At 48.9% G+C, this 17,702-nt stretch overlaps 3 protein-coding genes across 5 annotated transcripts in view; 2 read left to right on the forward strand and 1 right to left on the reverse strand.

The window, feature by feature from the left end:
• Positions 1-4,548, reverse strand: part of ppm1e (protein phosphatase, Mg2+/Mn2+ dependent, 1E) — a 32,569-nt gene extending 28,021 nt beyond the window's left edge. Inside the window, exons 1-2 of one of the 2 annotated variants that reach the window (XM_076749969.1) lie at positions 4,420-4,548; positions 4,114-4,307 (exon numbers count right to left, since the gene is read on the reverse strand). In XM_076749969.1, coding sequence (XP_076606084.1) covers positions 4,114-4,298 — 185 coding nt within the window. In that variant the 5' untranslated portion in view covers positions 4,299-4,307; positions 4,420-4,548. Of the gene's footprint in view, positions 1-4,113 lie in introns of both variants that reach the window. The other variant, XM_076749968.1, reaches the window with a different exon arrangement.
• Positions 4,549-7,036: 2,488 nt separating this feature from the next.
• Positions 7,037-13,053, forward strand: smg8 (SMG8 nonsense mediated mRNA decay factor). Its single transcript, XM_076749660.1, has 5 exons — positions 7,037-7,705; positions 8,306-9,209; positions 9,493-9,638; positions 9,945-10,823; positions 11,942-13,053. Exons 1-5 carry the CDS (start codon positions 7,082-7,084, stop codon positions 12,152-12,154), a joined length of 2,766 nt encoding a protein of 921 aa, XP_076605775.1. The 5' UTR covers positions 7,037-7,081; the 3' UTR covers positions 12,155-13,053.
• A 449-nt stretch (positions 13,054-13,502) lies between these two features.
• On the forward strand, positions 13,503-17,276 carry kcnj15 (potassium inwardly rectifying channel subfamily J member 15). 2 transcript variants are annotated; one of them, XM_076750714.1, is made up of 2 exons: positions 13,503-14,511; positions 15,518-17,276. In XM_076750714.1, the coding sequence occupies exon 2, from the start codon at positions 15,553-15,555 to the stop codon at positions 16,573-16,575; it is 1,023 nt and encodes a 340-aa protein (XP_076606829.1). In that variant the 5' UTR covers positions 13,503-14,511; positions 15,518-15,552; the 3' UTR covers positions 16,576-17,276. The 2 variants fall into 2 exon arrangements, with proteins under 2 accessions (XP_076606829.1, XP_076606831.1); XM_076750716.1 differs by lacking the exon at positions 13,503-14,511 and adding an exon at positions 14,613-14,674.
• The last annotated feature ends 426 nt before the right edge of the window (positions 17,277-17,702 follow it).

The following is a 17,702-nucleotide window of genomic DNA, read 5'->3' on the forward strand; positions in this document are numbered from 1 at the left end:
GAGGTCCAGAAAGCTGCTGTCCTGCCTTCAGAGCACAGCCCTGTTATCAACCCGCCTGTCTGGCTGAAACACGGCTGGCCTGCTGCCTTCACGCCGACTACAAAACACCATTATTACTCTGAGCGAGGACGCCTGGGCTGTTGTTACTATGACAACTGATGTATATGATGCAAAGAAATGTCAGATCAGGCGTTACCACGCGGCCGTTTCCCCACAGACCAGCAGCTTCAGCTGGCAGCGGCCGATCTTAAGCGACACATTAGATCGAGTGTCGGCTCTGAATGAGAGTCGACACCTGATCTGTGCTGCTGTGACTCCTGGACCAGGGATCAGCCTGCAGGTCTGACTGCAGCCAAACTCTGGAACAGCTCGTTTTACGCATTAAACAGCTTCAACCAGCAGCTCTGAAATCTGCAGAACAACACGCAGAAGAGGTTTAAAATCATCCTCTGGTCCTACACTGCTAGCGCTAAACATTTCTTTAGGCACACTAGGGCTTGTTTAAGGTTTGGAGTACAGATAGAGGATACAGGTTCATGTGTTCATCGTTGTGCGACACACGGCTGTGAAGTGAGGTGGAGGTTGGAGCTTCTTGAGGCTCCTCACAAAACAAACATGATATAAATGGATGGTTTGGTTAAACCTGATGTTAGCAGTGGAAACTCCTTCTTTTAGCTCTGCTTTGGTCTCCTCCTCTTCCTCCTGAGGGACATATCTGCTCTTTAGCTGCTAAACGCTCCACTGTGTCCACCATGACTGTCTGTCTGCTGTTTGCTGCTCAGCAGGAAGTGAACTGAGGCTTTTTACAGCTTCTTCTGTGAAACAGGAGCGTGAGGCAGAGCAGCAAAGTTCAACAATGACGAAGAGACAACGTGCTGAAAGTCACGATGAGGAGCTGCAGGGTCGGCTTCATCGCTACCAGAGACACCAACACAGTTCACTTTCACGCTGTCGTCTAATACTAACCCTAACCCTGGTTACAACAATATCGGCTTAGCTATGGTTCAGTAACAGCCGCCGTCACTTGTTAAAGAAGCCACCTCTGTTGGCAGTGGGTTGTGAACAGGAAACAGACAGTCGTTAGTCGACCCGTCCACACGGACCTGTCCACACAGCCAGCCCTCTGCAGGCTGCAGATGAGGTCACTTCCTCCTCAGCTCCCCACAGACGAGGCTCATAATTACTACGCCTCTGTCATTTTCGGCCGTTTGCTGAAATGATTGATGCTCTTTTTGGGTCTCTGGGACACTGTGGAATATTCATGTTCCTCAGAGGATGATTCCTCATGATTCTGGTGAGCCTGAGCAGCTCTGCAGCATCGTGTCAGAGTTTCCAGCTCAGACTGCGAACATAAAGCACGAAGCAACGAGTGTCCCTCATGACCTTGTGAGCGGCTGACCAGCGAGCTCCTGGTAGGGTCTTTAAGACAAAGTGCTCTACGGAGACGCGCCAGAGAGTGATTCATAGACTCCAACGAGCCAATTATACTGTATGAGATGCTACCTTGGCCAGGCAGAGGAGACAGAGGGATATTTTACAAAGCGAGTTAGGCGGTGAGCTGCAGTTATTTTGGCTAATAACCGCTTCAGGGAGCCAGATTGGATGGACTCCATTGAAATGAGTGTGCAAACTCCAGCTTTCAGCCAAACGCTGACATTAGGAATCACACAGCCATCTCACTCGACAACAGCCAGTCATCATGTAATCACATGTTTGTGCTTTGTTTCAGCTTTGTTCAGCATCAAAAGGCTTGTAGCTGTCAGGGAGCCCAGAGCGCTGCTAGAAACTATTTTTGATTTTTTCTAGTGGGCAAACAAGGACTCAGATCCTTTAATTAAAGCAAAAGTGGAAAAGCCACGATGTGAAAGTAAAAGTACCATCAGCCACATGTAGATTCTCCCTCATGGTTTTGTTTATCTGCATGTTATTCGTGGATTATCATTATTATCGTTGATGCATTAATATGTTGGAGGTGGAGCTCATTTTATGTCGTTTTTAGAAATGACTTGTTTTGTAACAACAAAATGTAATAAAGTAAAAAGTACATTTCCCTCTGAGCTGTGGTGGAGTAGACGTAAAGCTTCAGTAAATGTACTATCTGAGCGACACAAATAAAACCTGTCTTCTCACAGCGTCTCTCATCCTTGTCAGGACTCCAGAGTCAAACTCCGGGTCAGGTGCTGGACTTTCTGCTGTCCCTGATCAGCCCACAGCAGGAGACAGCAGGTGGTGAGGGGGGACACTCACACTCAGCCAGCTGACAGCTTACACAAGTTTCCAAGTCAGAGTGAAGTCACACTTCACTACCAGAGTGGGAGGAAGACTCAGTCCGAGCTCTGAGTGTGGAGCTGCAGGCCGGTCGTGGTCGGACGCGGGTGCAGCCCTGCTCCCGGCCTTCAGGCGCCGGCGGCTCGGCCGGCTGCTTTGCTTTATTTGTTAGCAAATAAAAAAGCAGCCGGGTGCAGCTCTCTGGAGTGTTGTGGTTACAGAGAGGTTGCCAGGTTTGGTCATGTCGTGTAGAGCGTTTGTGAGGAAACAGCAGCAGCATGAACTCCGACCACAAACTGACGTATTTACATTTCATTTGTGTTTATGTGAATGAGTGAACGTTACAGGTGCTGCTTCTCAACTTCAGACTGAGCCAGGCTAGATTCCCCGCCTACATGCTGAGCTAAGCTAAGCTAACAATCTGATATCAGTGTGAAAGAAAGCAGAGAAGTAGCAGATTTCCCAAAATGTGAGCACCCCCTCATTTAATATTCAACAACCACAGCTCCCATGAGTCTTAGAGACAGCACGCCATCTGAAAGTCATGGAGCTGCTGGACGCTAAAAAATCTGTTAAACCAAGATCTGCATTAAAAAGCAAATCTGTGAGTCCATCAGGAGTGAAGTGCGTGTGTGCGTGTGCGTGTGTGTGTGTGTGTGCGTGCTGTCAGCTCGAGCTGGAGGGGGAGGGGAGAGCAGTCTGTTGAATGACCTCATATCCACCAGCCAATCCAGCCTGGACGTCGTGACAAAGACGACGCGGATGTGAAGTTTACTACAGGTGTGTGTGAGCGCGCCCTGCTCTGCATCTCAGTGAGAGCACCTGACAGCTCTGCTGGATGCACGTGACCCATCCTGCCACCAACATATGTTCCCACCCCCCTGGAGTGCACCCCCAGACGCACATCCTGGGCCACAGGCTGCAGCCCGGACGGTGAAGGCCGAGCATGCAGGCAGCAGCAGCCCCTGGCCTCTCCGTGCCCTACATGAGTCCTTCCACCCTCTTTCCCAGTTTCTGAACCTATTTTGGATTCAAAACCAGGCCAGCAGCAAAGCTCAGAGCTCCTCAGCCCGACTCATCAACAAACACCTGATTCTGACGAGTTTCACTCAGTGGATGTCAAACGGAAAGAGGACAAGAGCAGGACTTCTGTCCTCTGCTGAGGTTCAGCTTCACACTGAGCTTCGACCTGAGCAGCTCTGATTCAACCTCTGTCATTTCCAGAGAGCAGCTCGGAGTCCGTCCCGGATTTTAAAGTGTGACGACCAGTCCAACGATCGAGGCTAATAACGTAACCGGTGAGGCTATTTTTAGCCTGCACGAAGATGCGCTCAGCAGTGATGGCGACGGCTCCCTCCCCCTCCTACACCGCGATGACGTCGTGCTGTTACGCAAATCCAGGGGTTCACCTTTTGTAGACCTCCAAAAAAAAAAAAAAAAAAAAAACCCTCCAGCAGAGTGGTCGCGGGCGTAATTCTTTGAGACATGCAGCAGAGCGGAGGACAGGACGCGGAGGACAGGACGCGGTGCTGCGGGCGGAGACGCTCCGAAGTCCCGCTTTAATTCCTCAGAGCGGCTCTCTGGAGACACTTGTCTAAACTTGGTGCTGGACACACCCAGAGTGACACGGAGCAGGTCTCTGGACCCTGCGAGCATCCCGGCTGATCCGATGTGGACAGCCGGGGTCGCAGCCCGCTCAGCCCCGCACAGACCCCCACAGAGCCCCACAGCCCCGCACATTACACTGACGGTCAAAACGCGCACATTCAGCGGCTCCAGCTCCTCATTTCACTCACTGACGCTAAACACAGACACAAACAACAGGACACAAAGTGGACACTTAACTATTTGTAGAGGTGCTGGAGACACAGGTCGAGGCATTCCCCCTCCACCTCGTCCTCGGTCACCAGGTCCGACAAGGGGCGCATCGGCACCGGGTCGCTCTCCTGCAGAGGCATTCTCATCTCCCGGAGAAAGAGCTCCAGGAACCGTCGGAAGGTTTTCTCCTCTGCTGCACAGCCGGCCATCATTTCTCATTCCTAGACAGACAGAGACAGCTCCGCCCGTCACAACACTAACTTGCCGGGCTAAGAAGAGCAGAGTCAGAACACTAACTGGACCAGCTGGACTGTCAGCGCGCTGCCGGACTACCTGAATGAAGGTGTAGCACCGGGGGAGCAGAGCCGTGGACTGCCGGTGTGTCTGGAAACAGCGGACCGGGCTGGACGAGTGGCACCGCGGCGACTACGGTTCTACTACTGGACTGTCAGGATCTGGACTGAGCCCCCATTCAGAGCGGAGCGGGAGCGCGCGTCGCGTTATCAGGGATTTCGGATGATCAGGGGGCGGTGACGTCAGAGGGGACGCAGCGGTTTACATGCGGACGTGAACGCGCGCGCGGCGATGACGTCCGAACCCTTTTTGTTTGCAGACGTGATGAAGATGAAGGTGGCCTGTTTGCTGCTGTCTCGGCTCAGAAGAAGAACTTTAATATAAGAACACGTCACACTAAGAGCTTTAAATACAGACACACAGAATGTAACTGAGCACATTTACTCGAGTACAAATTCAAGGTACTTGTACTTCACTTGAGTATTTCCATTGTATGCAACTCAATACTTCTACTGCACCACATCTCAGAGGTTAATGCTGCACTACATTTGTCTGACAGCTTTAGTCATATAAACTGGATGCTCTATTTTTATTCTTACTTTGTCTTTCATCTTTTATTTTGACCCCTGACACAATATGTCCGTTGTTATTTTATCTTATTTTTACCCTGCTGCCATGTGTAATCTCATGCTGGATCGTTTTCCTCATGTGGTAAAAATCTCCAGATTCTGCATCTCTAATCACACTTTGACTGGAAACGACGAACCATTTACTTGAATCTAATCGGTTCAGCTTTTCCTGTCCAGATGTGAATTCCACTTATTAGAAATTATAAATTAAATTCATTAAATGTGGTTTTGACCTTCAGTGAGAGACACTGTATATTTAATTCATGTTGAGAGATATCCTAAAACATACATTAAACTTTTTTTTGTGAAAGCTTCAAATCCGTCAGAATTCAGCTGCAGCTGTCTGAACCCGGAGTGATGGCAGTGAGCTAAGCTTCAGGTCATATTCTGGATTTTGACAAACGAGTGTTCTTCATCACAACAGGGAGGCGTACAGTATGCAGTACTGTAAGTGGTCATGTGACCTGTCTCAAAGGCTTCTAGCTGCACTGTTCTTGTCTTGAATAAATGATGAAGAGCACGATGCCTCCAATCGTCTTATCAGAGGAATGTGGATGTGGTTCAGAGCTCTGCTGTGTTTTTTATTTTGTCCTCATTGGTCTGGTCACACGTCTGGAACATATTTGGACGTCTGTGCCGTCCTCCCCTCTGACACATACGTGTCTGTTTCAGACATTTTAAGTCCTCCTCCGGTCAAAAACTGTCCTGCTCATTATAAGACTGTTCCTTGTTAATCAGAATGAGGTTCGTGGTGTAATACTGACAATTGATCAATAAATCAACTGACAAAATCATTTGACATAAATTTTGATAGTCAGTCAAACCTTTGATTCATTTTTCCCTCCAGCCATGTGACAACTGGCTGCTTTTCTCTGTTTCTCCTCACCGTAAACTGAACTTCTTTGGGTTCCACACTGTTAACTTGGAAACTCTGACTGGCCTTTTTCATTATTTTTTGATGATATATAAAGAATTAATTGAAAAGAATACTGACACATTAATTGATAATGAAATTAATTATTCGCTGCAGCCACCTTAAATATGAGTTTAAGACATGTTTATATGTGTGATGTGGAAACGTGAAACCTGCAGAGGACAGCCCTGAGATGGACTTCACAGTGAAGACGTCTTGTGTCCAGCAGTCTTCATGTATTCTCAATGAGGAAGAATAATTTTTAGAAACCTTTAAAAAAAGCAACATGTCTGCTGGGGCTCTTTAATTAAACTGAACTTTTCTGTCAGGTCTAAGAGCCCAGAACAGATCCTGTTACTTTCTTCTGTGTGTGCACTTTCTTCGAGATGAACATGGAGCTGCTGGAGGTCACTCTGTCCTGATTCCTTCACTTTTTCTTATATAACCTCGTTTTTATTTTCTGCTGGCAAACTGTGTAAAACTTCAAGGACTGTTTTATTCTTTGTATCAGGAGGCTCCCAGGTACTGAGACCTAAAGTGTTCTAGCTGTAGTCCACTGAGTGCAGTGTGTGACTAAATGCATTCCACTGCTGCTGGGACACAAACCAGTGAGCTTCTGAGATGCTTCTGTGTTCAGTGGATCCAGTGCAACACCAGTAAAAACACACAGTACATAAAAGAAACAGTTCATTCAACTTCAATTCAAGAGAAAACGTCTTATGATGACTTTCCAGCAGTGTATAAATATTAAGACTTACCTCCATCTCGACATCTGCAACAGTAAAAAGATATTACAGATGAGTGCATCACAATAACAATGACGACAATAATAATTCAATAGAATAAATATTAGAATAGAAGAACACTCACAGAGGTCTTTTCTGCATTGAGTAGACCTGCTTTTACTTTTAATACTTCTAGATTTGGTCATAAAACTAACTTGATGCGGGGCTTCATCTTGTACCGGAGTATTTTCAGTGTGTAATTTCTACTTTTACTGAAGTAAATCTTCTTCCACCTCTGGATGAAAGAGAAAAGCGTGCAGCGAACAAGCGGAACAGTAAAGCAAAGCCGCATCTACTCGGACATTTTAGTGCACGAACCCGGAAATACACCCGGAAATGGGTGCGTCGTTGTTTTTATACCCCCGGCTTTCAACATGAAGGAAGCGAACATGTCTTTCCCGGTGAGTATGGGGGCTCTGCTTCAGGCGGAGCTCCAGGAGGACGCCGCTCAGCGGGACGACGGCCTGTGTGTCGTCGGTATCTTCGGGAAGAGCAACATGCAGTCCGCGCCGCACAAAGAGTCGCTCGTCAACACTCTGGCCGACAAACACATCTTCTCGCTGTTCGGCGGACCGGAGGACGACGGCACCGCGGACAGCCACATCCAGGCTTTCTACAACCAGGAGAGCCGGGTGCTCTACCTGCTGCTCACCTCCGTCTACGACAGCCGGCAGCTGCTGCGGGCCTGCCAGTCTCTGAGCGCCGGCACCGGACACTCCGACGCCCACGACTTCTGGAAAGGCCTGGACAGACAGCACTGCCTCCACCTGCTCTACATGTTCTCCGTGTGCCACGTCCTCCTGCTCGTCCACCCGAATCAGACCTTCGACGTGGCCTACGACCGGCTCTTCAGAGCCCTGGACGCCCTGCGACAGAAGGTCCTGCCTCTGATCCGAGCGGCCATCAAAGACTGTCCGGTGTCCAAAGAGTGGAAGGTGAACTGTAGGCCGTGTCCTCCGCGCCTGCTCTTCGTCTTCCAGATGAACGGCTCTCTGAAGGTCTCCATTTTTCTTACATGACAGTAGCAGTCAAACCCCGCAGGTGCACACGTGTTCACGTTGAAGGGCTGATGATTGACGATGGTGTGGAGTCTGAATACTGAGATTATTTCAGAAACACATAAACTATCAGTGATCAGCTGATTCACAGCAAAATAGAGCTCAGACCATCAGATCTTTTTTCAGGCTTTAGAGATCAATCTTAAATGTAGTTTTCAGGATCTTGAATGTTTTCTTTTGTCCTCCAAAAGACAACAGTGTTTCCTCTGAAGCATCTTTCCTGTGGGGAGACGTGACTCACCTGTAAATGAACGGTGGAGGAGGCTGTTTCATCTTTTTATAGAGTTTCAGACCTTTAACAAACTTCACATACCATAATGGGAAAGTATCGGTCATAACAAAGGCTGAAGCTGATCAGTCATTTCTCACTGGGTCGTTCATCCTTTTTAGGCCTCTTACCTGATTCAGGTCACGTTAGTTTCATAAATTTTATTAGTTTTATATTCACTGAGAAAAATGTGATTCGAGGTTTTATCATTCAACGCTGAATTTCACTGATGTCTCTTCTGTCTGTCTGTCTGTCTGTCTGTCTGTCCAAAGGTCTCTGCAAACGGCTCAGAGTCTGGAGGAAACCCAGACAAACCCAAAAAGCACTCCCCCAGGAGGAGGCTGCAGCACGCGCTGGAGGACCAGATTTATCGCATCTTCCGTAAAAGCAGAGTCTTGACCAACCAAAGCAGCAACTGCCTGTTCACCGTGCCCGCCAACCAGGCCTTTGTGTACGTGGTACCAGCAGTGGAAGAGGACCCGGTGGGCGCTTTGCTCGGTCAGCTTCGGTCCAACTGCATCTTATCTGAGCAAGACTCCACCGTGACGGCGTCAGGACCGAGGCGTTACCAGCAGATGAGGCGCTCGGCTCGGCCTCTCGGCTTCGCCGGAGACTTGGGCGGCGTGTCGATGGGCGGCCAGCCGCTGGACTGCAGCTTGAAGGAGTTCCTCTGGCAGCACGTGGAGCTGGTGCTGACCAAGAAAGGCTTTGACGACAGCGTCGGCCGCAACCCACAGCCTTCGCACTTCGAGCTGCCCACCTACTCCAAATGGGTCCAGGTCGCCTCCAGACTCCACCAAGTCCTAATTAGCAACACAGAAGAAGAAATAGCTGAGCTTGCCACCAAAGTGCAAGGCCAGCTGAAGGTTCTGGAGGGTTTCCTCGATGCTGACACAAAGTTCTCTGAGAACAGGTGCCAGAAAGCTCTGCCGCTGGCTCACAGCGCCTACCAGTCCAACCTTCCCCACAACTACACCACGACGGTGCACAAGAACCAGCTGGCTCAGGCTCTGCGGGTCTACAGCCAGCACGCCCGCGGCGTGGCCTTCCAGCGCTACGCCCTTCAGCTTCACGAGGACTGCTACAAGTTCTGGAGCAACGGGCACCAGCTGTGCGAGGAGCGAAGCCTGACAGACCAACACTGTGTTCACAAGTTCCACCTGCTGCCTCAGCCAGGTGAACTCTCTCTGCTGTGTCCTCTGTCCTAACGAGGACACACACTGCAGAATGTAATGAATGGGGTGTATGACAAGTCCCTGCACGAGTCTGCTGTGTAGTTTAGATTAACTGAACATTCAGTCAGCCTCAGACAAACATGACTGAGTGAATTAATCCAAAAAAAAAAAGAAAAAACTGAATGTGTTAATGTGCTTCATGTTTCTGTGAGGACTTTATATTATTGACATAAATTCAAGAAGAATCAGGATAAAATCAATAACTGTGACTTTCATTCCTGAAGGGGAGAAGCCGGACATGGACCGCAACCCACCCGTCCTCAACCACAACAGCAGGGGGCGCTCCACCAGCTCCTGTAACTGCGGCAGGAAACAGGCTCCCCGCGAGGATCCGTTTGACATCCAGGCCGCAAACTTTGACTTCTACCAGGTCAGAGTTCACTCTCCTCCCCCTGACAGCTCCTGTGCTAACCAGAACATTCATTCATTCATCCTTTATGCACACAGTGTTCACAGTGTGGTCCAATGACAGCCGTTCACTCTGTTTTGCATGGCGCCCTGCGTACACAGGACAATAAGAGCAGGGTGAAGACGAATGTCTTGATTAAAGCGGCTTTAAATCTGATCTGACACACGACACAAACATCCTCGTGTTCTCCAGCGTTCGTCAGACGTTCGTGTCTCATCATATGTGATATCTGAGATGTTTTGCTCTGTGACGTCTCTTCCTGAACAGATGCTGGAGGAGAAATGCTGCGGGAAGCTGGAGAGGATTGAGTTTCCGGTGTTCCAGCCCAGCACTCCCGATCCAGCCCCGGCCTCCAACCAAGCTCAGCGACTCCCGTGCGAGGCCTCGGGCGAGGCAGAGAGGCTGAAGGAGCCGAGCACCGCCCAGAGCCACACACCCGGAGACACCAGCCTGAGCTTGGCCCTCAGCCTGGGCCAGTCCACCGACAGCCTGGGGCCCTACGGGGACGGAGATGGAACCGAAGCCCAAGTCCAACAGAAGAGGCCGAGCCTCGTCGACCGCCAGCCCTCCACCGTGGAGTACCTCCCAGGTATGATGCACTCTGGCTGCCCCAAAGGCCTCCTACCCAAGTTCTCCAGCTGGTCACTGGTCAAACTGGGTCCAGCCAAGTCCTACAACTGCCACACCGGTCTGGAACAGCCAGGCTTCCTGCCTGGCTCGTCCTTCCTCTTGCCGTGGGACTTGGTGATTCGCTCTCGGTCAGAGGAGGACGTGGGACTGACGGAGCCTTTGGACGGAGGCACCTCCTCGTGGCCGGCCCCCAACAAGACGCTGGTTAGCAAGCGAGGGAGTGCCGGAGGGCTCGGTCGGAGTCGCAGGAGGGACGACATGGCTCGCGTCTTCGTGGGCTTTGAGTATGAAGACAGCAGAGGAAGACGCTTCATCAGCTGTGGGCCTGATAAAATAGTGAAGGTTCTGGGTCCGGGGGGCGCCAAAGATCCCGCCACCAGGGTGCTGAACACCGACATGCCGCTGTACTTCCCCTCCCCTTCGCAGGGCCGCAGCCTGAAGCCTCACTTCGCCCAGCTGGCTCGCCTTTATGTTGTGGTGCCGGACGCCTCGCTGGAGGTCACGCTCAACCCTCAGGTAAACCGCCGAGCAAGGCTCGCCGCCGTCATGTCTCTGTGCAGCACATTGATTGTTTTTACAAGTTTACGTCTTAAAATGAGTTAAAAAACAATAAAATGTCGCAGTAATTCAAGGCGCTCTGCGCGAAACGAGCTTTCGTTCTGTGTGATCTGAAAAAGTCGATCAGAGAGTCTGCAGACAGACGAGCTGTCAAACACTTTCACGTCCGTCTTCGGTGTGAAGCGCTGCTGTCTCTGCTCTCCAGATCTCTGTGCTTAGTGGAACCGATCGTTCTGAACTCTCCTCCAGCTCCGCTCACAGATGTTGGCTCAGGTCTGGAATTTCAGCGTGAAGTGAAGCTGTCGGCTAGTTTATCACTAAAATTATCACATTTTCTGGAAGCAGGAAGTTGTTTACTGTCACCAAAACAAAGAAGTGGCACATTTCAGATTTGGGTGTTAAAGCAGTCAGATTTAGAGCTCATCTAACAAACCAACCCTCTGCGTGTTATCAGCCAAATGTACTGAAGGCTTCGGGATGAGCGTCTAGAAAAGATGCCTGAAACATGATGTTTATGACTTTGTTGGACTGTCGATCTGCAGCATTTCACTGCTGCAGCTGGTTGAAGTGAAGCCAAAGTAAGATCAACCTGAGGGGTCGTCACATGATCACAGAAGAAGAAACAAAGTGACACGTTGTATTACTGGTGTTTGCTTTTTTGTGCAATATTAGATCATTTTACCTTGTCGGTGCATAAGAACATCACAGCTGAAAGACACCTGTTTGTATTTGCAGAACTTGCCTGACAATCATCACGTTTTTAGGTTTTCTTCAGCGTTAAAGTGATTCACTGAGAAGCGTGTGTGTGCATCAGCGGCTTCAGTACGAAGTGGAGCAGCTTACAGCTAATTCAGCCGTTAGCGCTTCAGCTCATGAACATGTGAACAGATGAATGAACGGTGACAGGCTGAAGCTCACAGCTTCTCTCTGTGTGTCTGAAGCTCTGTGAGTTCAGGCAGATGGTTCAGATGTTTGTTAGCAAAACATTTCATTAGAGATGAATGAATGAATGAGTGAGTGAATGAGTGAGTGTATTCTGAGTAAACAGGTCTTATCAATCCTCTGATGTGTTTCAGGTGCAGCCCGGTCCTCCGCCCTGCCCCGTCTTCCACCCGGAGCAGACAGACATCGTGTTGCCACCTGACGGTCTTTGGGTGCTGCGGTTCCCTTATTCCTACCTGACAGATCGCGGCCCCTGTTACCCCCCCAAAGAGAACCAGCCGCTCAACAACTACAAGGTGCTGCGGGGCATCCTGAAGGCCACCACTGCGAACCCTCCACCACAGTGAACGCTGAACGGCATGAAGGACTTCACCTTCCTGGACCCGCATTTATGGTCACGTCCTGATGAGGCTCAGGACGTTTTGTTCTTTCGACCCCCAGACCTCCTCAGTCCAGAATCTGGTCTTGATCGACACTTTGATCCATGACAAGGATGTTTGAAACCACTGGACGGATTCCCCTGAGATGTGCTTCAGACATTCATTGTCCGATTGATGTCGGTTTTTGATTTAAAGCACAGAGGACGAACCAGCTCTGTGGACCACGCAGACATTCAGCTCTGAGAAGAGTCACATCAGCAGCGAGGCGTCCGCTCGTTCTAACACTTTGGAGGTGAAACGTATGTCGTGGCCTCGAGCTGAAATCTGCTGATTCTTCATATGTGAACAGCTTCAGAGCAACACACACACACACACACACACACACACACACACACATTCTTTCCTGGTGTGGGATTCTGTACCTTTCCGAAACCAACGATCCAACATTCACACCCACTTCACGCCGTGATTGGCCAGCTGTGCGGAGGCGAGAAAGCGGGCAGTGATGTGAAGATGTGAACTTCCTGTGTCGCTGCAGCTGTGGAGGACGAACGTCTTCCAGCAGAGAAATGAAAATGTGTGCTGATGATAATTAATTAGGCTGAACTCGTTTACTGTAAGTCCACTAATAAGCATGTCCGAGCAGTCTGTAGACCTTTAAGAGATGGTCTGTAACACACTGTGATGTAGCAGATGGTGTTCATTAATGTGCTAACTGTGAGGAGGCTGATGTTTGAACAGATAATCAATGGAAACATAATAAAATCTCTGCTGATCGCTGATCACCACTGACACAGATGACCAACAGCTGCTGGAACGATGTTTCTCTGTCAATAAAAAGAACTCAGAGGTGACCTGACCTCAAACTGAAGTGAGCAAAGTGCAAAGTCTTTGAGAATCGTGAACGTCTCACTGAGACTGGCGAGCCGAGAAGACAAACCTGCATTATACTGTTTGTCCACCAGAGGGCGTCAGCCTCCATCATCATGATGAAAAAGACCCCTTTAAAAGAAGTTTAAGTGGATTTGTTGTGTCAAACCACAGGTGTGATGTTTGTCTCTTCGGCTGCTGACTGAAGACGATCTGTCAGTGTTTCTGCATCACCTCTAAAAAAAACATGGAGGCCTGAAAGAGTTCAGCTGACACTGATATGATTACAGAAGTTTGAGCTTTACTGCGTGAAGTTAAAGTAAGTTAGGAGGAAGCGACATCATTTGCTTCACCCTGGGTTCCCTGCAGGTGTTTTACTGTGAAGGTATCACAGCAGGAAGTGAAGCTGTTGATTCAGCTTGTTAAACTCTCCATGAAGCTTCAGGCGTCCATCAGCTGGCTGAGGCGACTTCACTGCTGCTCTCAGATCAGTGTGTGATGTGGGTGTCGTCTTCTCCAAAGAACAACGAGATCAATTAATGATCTCATACCTGAGTACCACACACATGCACACACACAGCCTTCAGGAATGTGGATAATAACAATAGGGTTAATAGCAAAGCTCAGGAGTTATTCAGGTCATGAAGCTGAACAACAGCTGGTCACACTTTAACTGACACGTCAGCTTCATTCAGTGCTCCGACACTTTTTCTTTCACGCTCTTCGGTTTGAAGTGTGTTTACTGCCTACTGACACTTCAGCTGATATCAGCCGTTTCCCTTCATCTGACCTTTCAGAGCGCTTCCACTTCAGTCGACATTTCAGCTCCTTTTACTGTGTCAGATTCCACTTCAGCTGACACCAACTTCTCTTCACTTTGACTCCTTTCAGCTGACTCTCCAGCTTCACTTAGCTCTTGTTTAAACTAAAGCTTAACTGTCATTCAGCACTTCAGCTGTTTTTACTGCCACATCATCTTCCTTCAGTCTTTCAGCTTCACGTCTTACTGCCACAGAAACGCTCATCGCGCCGAACGCTGAAATGTCGTTTGCAGTTCAGAGCAGAATTCATTCAGACCGTTGTTTGTTTACTGACACCATCGAGTCACGATGCCCTTCAGAGAGCTGGAAGCAGTAAATGTGGGAGTGTGTGTGAAGCAACAACAACCATAAAAGGAACCAAAGACACCTGAAGTGTTCAGTGTTGCTGCTCCCACCTGTGGACAGGTGGAGGAGGCGGGGGGGATAAAAGCCAGCCCACTCGCAGATCAGAGTTTACGGCTCTGCTTTGTGTCTCACGTCTGTTCCAGCCTGAGAGCGACTGTGCCAAAGTTCAGACTCACAATAGAAGAAAGAAGACACTGAACAGGACGTCCTGTCTCAGATTCAGCTTACAGACGAGTTTGACCCGAACAGGTGAAGACAAACACCTGAGACCATTCCAGCAGGCGGGATGTGAGTATAATGCAGTCAGCGTCTTCAAGGAATCACTGATTATTGAAGGTTACAGTGTGCGTTCTCGGCCTCCTGCAATGGCTTACCACCAGGTTAACTTTCAACTTTATTTAAAGCAGGACAGGTAACAGCCACCTGTGAGAGCAGCTCTGTACATTTGCTGGTATGTTTGAGTTTGTGGAAAATTTTAGCCTTTAAATCTTTTCATTGTGTTGAATCGTCTTCTGTACTATCGTCCCCTTCAGAGGACAAATACTTAAGCAACACACCAACGTTTGCCTTGTTTTAACCTCATGGGAATAACAGTACATATACACAGTACATAACACAGTACTGTACTGAAGCACAGCACAGAGGTACTGGTACTCTGCTGGGGTGTTACTTGGGGTAGCACTGTGTTTTTAATTGCCACCTTGTATTTAACTGACAGCTGTTGAAACTAGATTTTAGTTTTCATATGTGTCCAAAAACTGCTTTTCCCCAACTATGTATTCCTAGTATGACACTGGAGTTTAAAGGCTTTTATTTATTTAAATATATTATAAATAACAAGGCAAATCTCCCATTTTGTGAAATGCATTTATTTGCTTTCACGCTGAGATTTATACGGGAACATTGATAACTCTCTCCTATCTGTAAATACGAAGCTAAAACCAGCAGCTGGTTAACTTAGCATAAATGCTGCAAACAGGGGGAACTGTTAGCCTGCATTCGGAGAGCTGGATCACGTGCCACCGCTCAGTCCTGCTGTTAGTTTGTCCGGTGGTCACTCACAGTATTGCAACATAAAAAATCCTCTGCAGCTCAGAAATATTGAAGGCCTTTGAGTCTGTAGTTCAGCTTGAGATAAACTGGTGAACACGTGCAGAGGCTCCGGTGTGGAAGCTGCTGGTATCAAACCATGCAGACGTTGGTTTTACGTGTCCAGTTTTTAAAGGAATCTGTGAACACTTTTCTCTCAGTGTCAATGAAGTGAATCGTGTCTCTGTTGCTCTTCCATCGGCAGCGTTGTTCTCTCGGCTTTAACTGATCCAGACCAACATGGCCACCAGGAAGGCAGAGGTGCAGCGAAGGATCGTGTCCAAAGACGGCCACAACAACGTGCGGATTGACAACGTGGAGGGCATGGTCAAACTCTACCTGCACGACATCTGGACCACGGTGGTGGACATGAAGTGGCGCTACAAGCTCACTCTGTTCGCCTCCACCTTTGTCATGACATGGTTCATCTTTGGGGTCATCTTTTACTTCATTGGCATGGGCAACGGAGACTTCGAGGCCGCTTTGAATTCCAACCACACGCCCTGCGTGACCAATGTCCAGACGCTGACCGGAGCCTTCCTGTTCTCTCTGGAGTCCCAGACCACCATCGGATACGGGTTCCGTTACATCTCCGAGGAGTGTCCTCTGGCCATCTTCACCCTGGTGGCTCAGCTTGTCATCACCGGCCTGGCTGAGATCTTCGTCACCGGCGCCTTTCTGGCCAAACTGGCTCGGCCCAAGAAACGAGCGGAGACCATCAAGTTCAGCCAGTCGGCGGTGATCTGCCGGCGCCAAGGCAAGCTGTGCCTGATGGTGAGGGTGGCGAACATGAGGAAGAGCCTTCTGATCCAGTGCCAGCTAACCGGGAAGCTCCTCCACTCCAACGTGACAGAGGAGGGCGAGAAGACACAAGTCCACCAGAGCTCTGTGGATTTCTACATGGACTCCAGCAGCGAGTGCCCGTTCCTCATCCTCCCGCTCACCTTCTACCACATCCTGGACGAGCGCAGCCCACTGGCAGACCTGAACGCAGAAAACCTTCGCACCCGTGAGTTCGAGCTGCTCGTCACCCTAAACGCCACCATGGAGTCGACGGCGGCCACGTGCCAGAGTCGCACCTCCTACGTTCCTCAGGAGATCCTCTGGGGCTACGAGTTCAAGCCGGTGCTGTTCAGCACCACCGGCGGACGTTACGTGGCCGATTTCAACTTTTTTGACAAAGTTCAAGTGAGCAACGATGCAGCTTTCCTCAGCAACAACACCGAGAAGCTCAGACTGGAGGAGAACTACAAGAGAGAGTAGACACGTCATGTTAGCTCGGCCTGGACCAGAACGTTAGCTTGTGTCAGTCAGTGTATTCTCACCATTCAAACACACTGTTTCAACATGTTGGTGTGATCACGTATAAAAAGTGATCTGGTCCTATTTTTTTTAAAGAAATGACTCAAATGTTCCAGCAGAACCTGACATGAAGAAACACTTTCTCTTCTTTATTGTTTTTATGTTCAATCTTAAGTTTGGATTTAATTCTTTGTACCTGAATGCTTTGTATCACTGGATTCACAGGGGTTGAAAACACTAAATGAAATGTTAGTCTGGGTTTCAGTGGAGGGTTTTCATGTTTAAAGGTTTTTTAAGGCCTAGAATCATTTAGATTTCTTTAGATTGTTCAGCATTTAAAGGAATTCTTTGACACTTTGGGAAATCTGTTGATTTTCTGTCTCATAGAGTCACATGAGAAGATCAACACCACTAAATCTGGATTTCATGATTTTCAAACTGAGACAATTTCTTTACCTGAAGTAGAGAGGTATGAATGTGTGGTAGTATGAGTACATGTTAGTGTGTATTACATGCCTGCAGGTGCTGATGCTTCTGTTTGTATGAAACGTGCTTCATGAACAGAAACCAGAATGTGCCTGATTTGATTCCTGTTGTTTGATTAGGACACAAATCAATCATGATGGTCTGAGAACACAGCGGAGCTGAAAGGGACGAATGACGGCGACTTTAAAGTCTGATACAAATTCAGTGGTTTCGCTTTGTAAATAAAGATTTCTTTACCTGTTAAAATGAAATGTGGCGTTCATGAAAGCCTCCCAGTGCATGCTGGGGTGGGCTCCAGTCACCAGTGACCCAGTGCAGGAATACGCTGTTCTAGACAAACGGATGGAGGTGTTTGAAAGGGAAAACAGGTTGAGCCAGCTGCTCGGCGTCTCGGTTGTCTTTTGTTGTGGAAACAGTGAGGATCAGCCAGCAGGCTCGAAGTGTATCTGCTCAAAACAAGCTTTGAATCCAGATCACAGCCGATCTGCTCCTGTCAGAGGCAGACAGGAAGCTCCCTGATCAACGGCAGCTCGTCTGAAACGTCTCATGTCCAAATGTTACAGTCAAAGATCACAGGTCATGTCAGCATTAACTCTATGAAG

This window comes from Chaetodon auriga, chromosome 15, assembly GCF_051107435.1.
Source record: "Chaetodon auriga isolate fChaAug3 chromosome 15, fChaAug3.hap1, whole genome shotgun sequence".
Taxonomy (NCBI): Eukaryota; Metazoa; Chordata; class Actinopteri; order Chaetodontiformes; family Chaetodontidae; genus Chaetodon; species Chaetodon auriga.

Coding starts and splice junctions, on each gene's coding strand:
- smg8 (XM_076749660.1), top strand. CDS start 7,082: ATGAAGGAAGCGAACATGTCTTTCCCGGTGAGTATGGGGGCTCTGCTT. Junction 7,706..8,305: donor AGATGAACGGCTCTCTGAAG/GTCTCCATTTTT, acceptor GTCTGTCCAAAG/GTCTCTGCAAACGGCTCAGA. Junction 9,639..9,944: donor CAAACTTTGACTTCTACCAG/GTCAGAGTTCAC, acceptor CTTCCTGAACAG/ATGCTGGAGGAGAAATGCTG.
- kcnj15 (XM_076750714.1), top strand. CDS start 15,553: ATGGCCACCAGGAAGGCAGAGGTGCAGCGAAGGATCGTGTCCAAAGAC.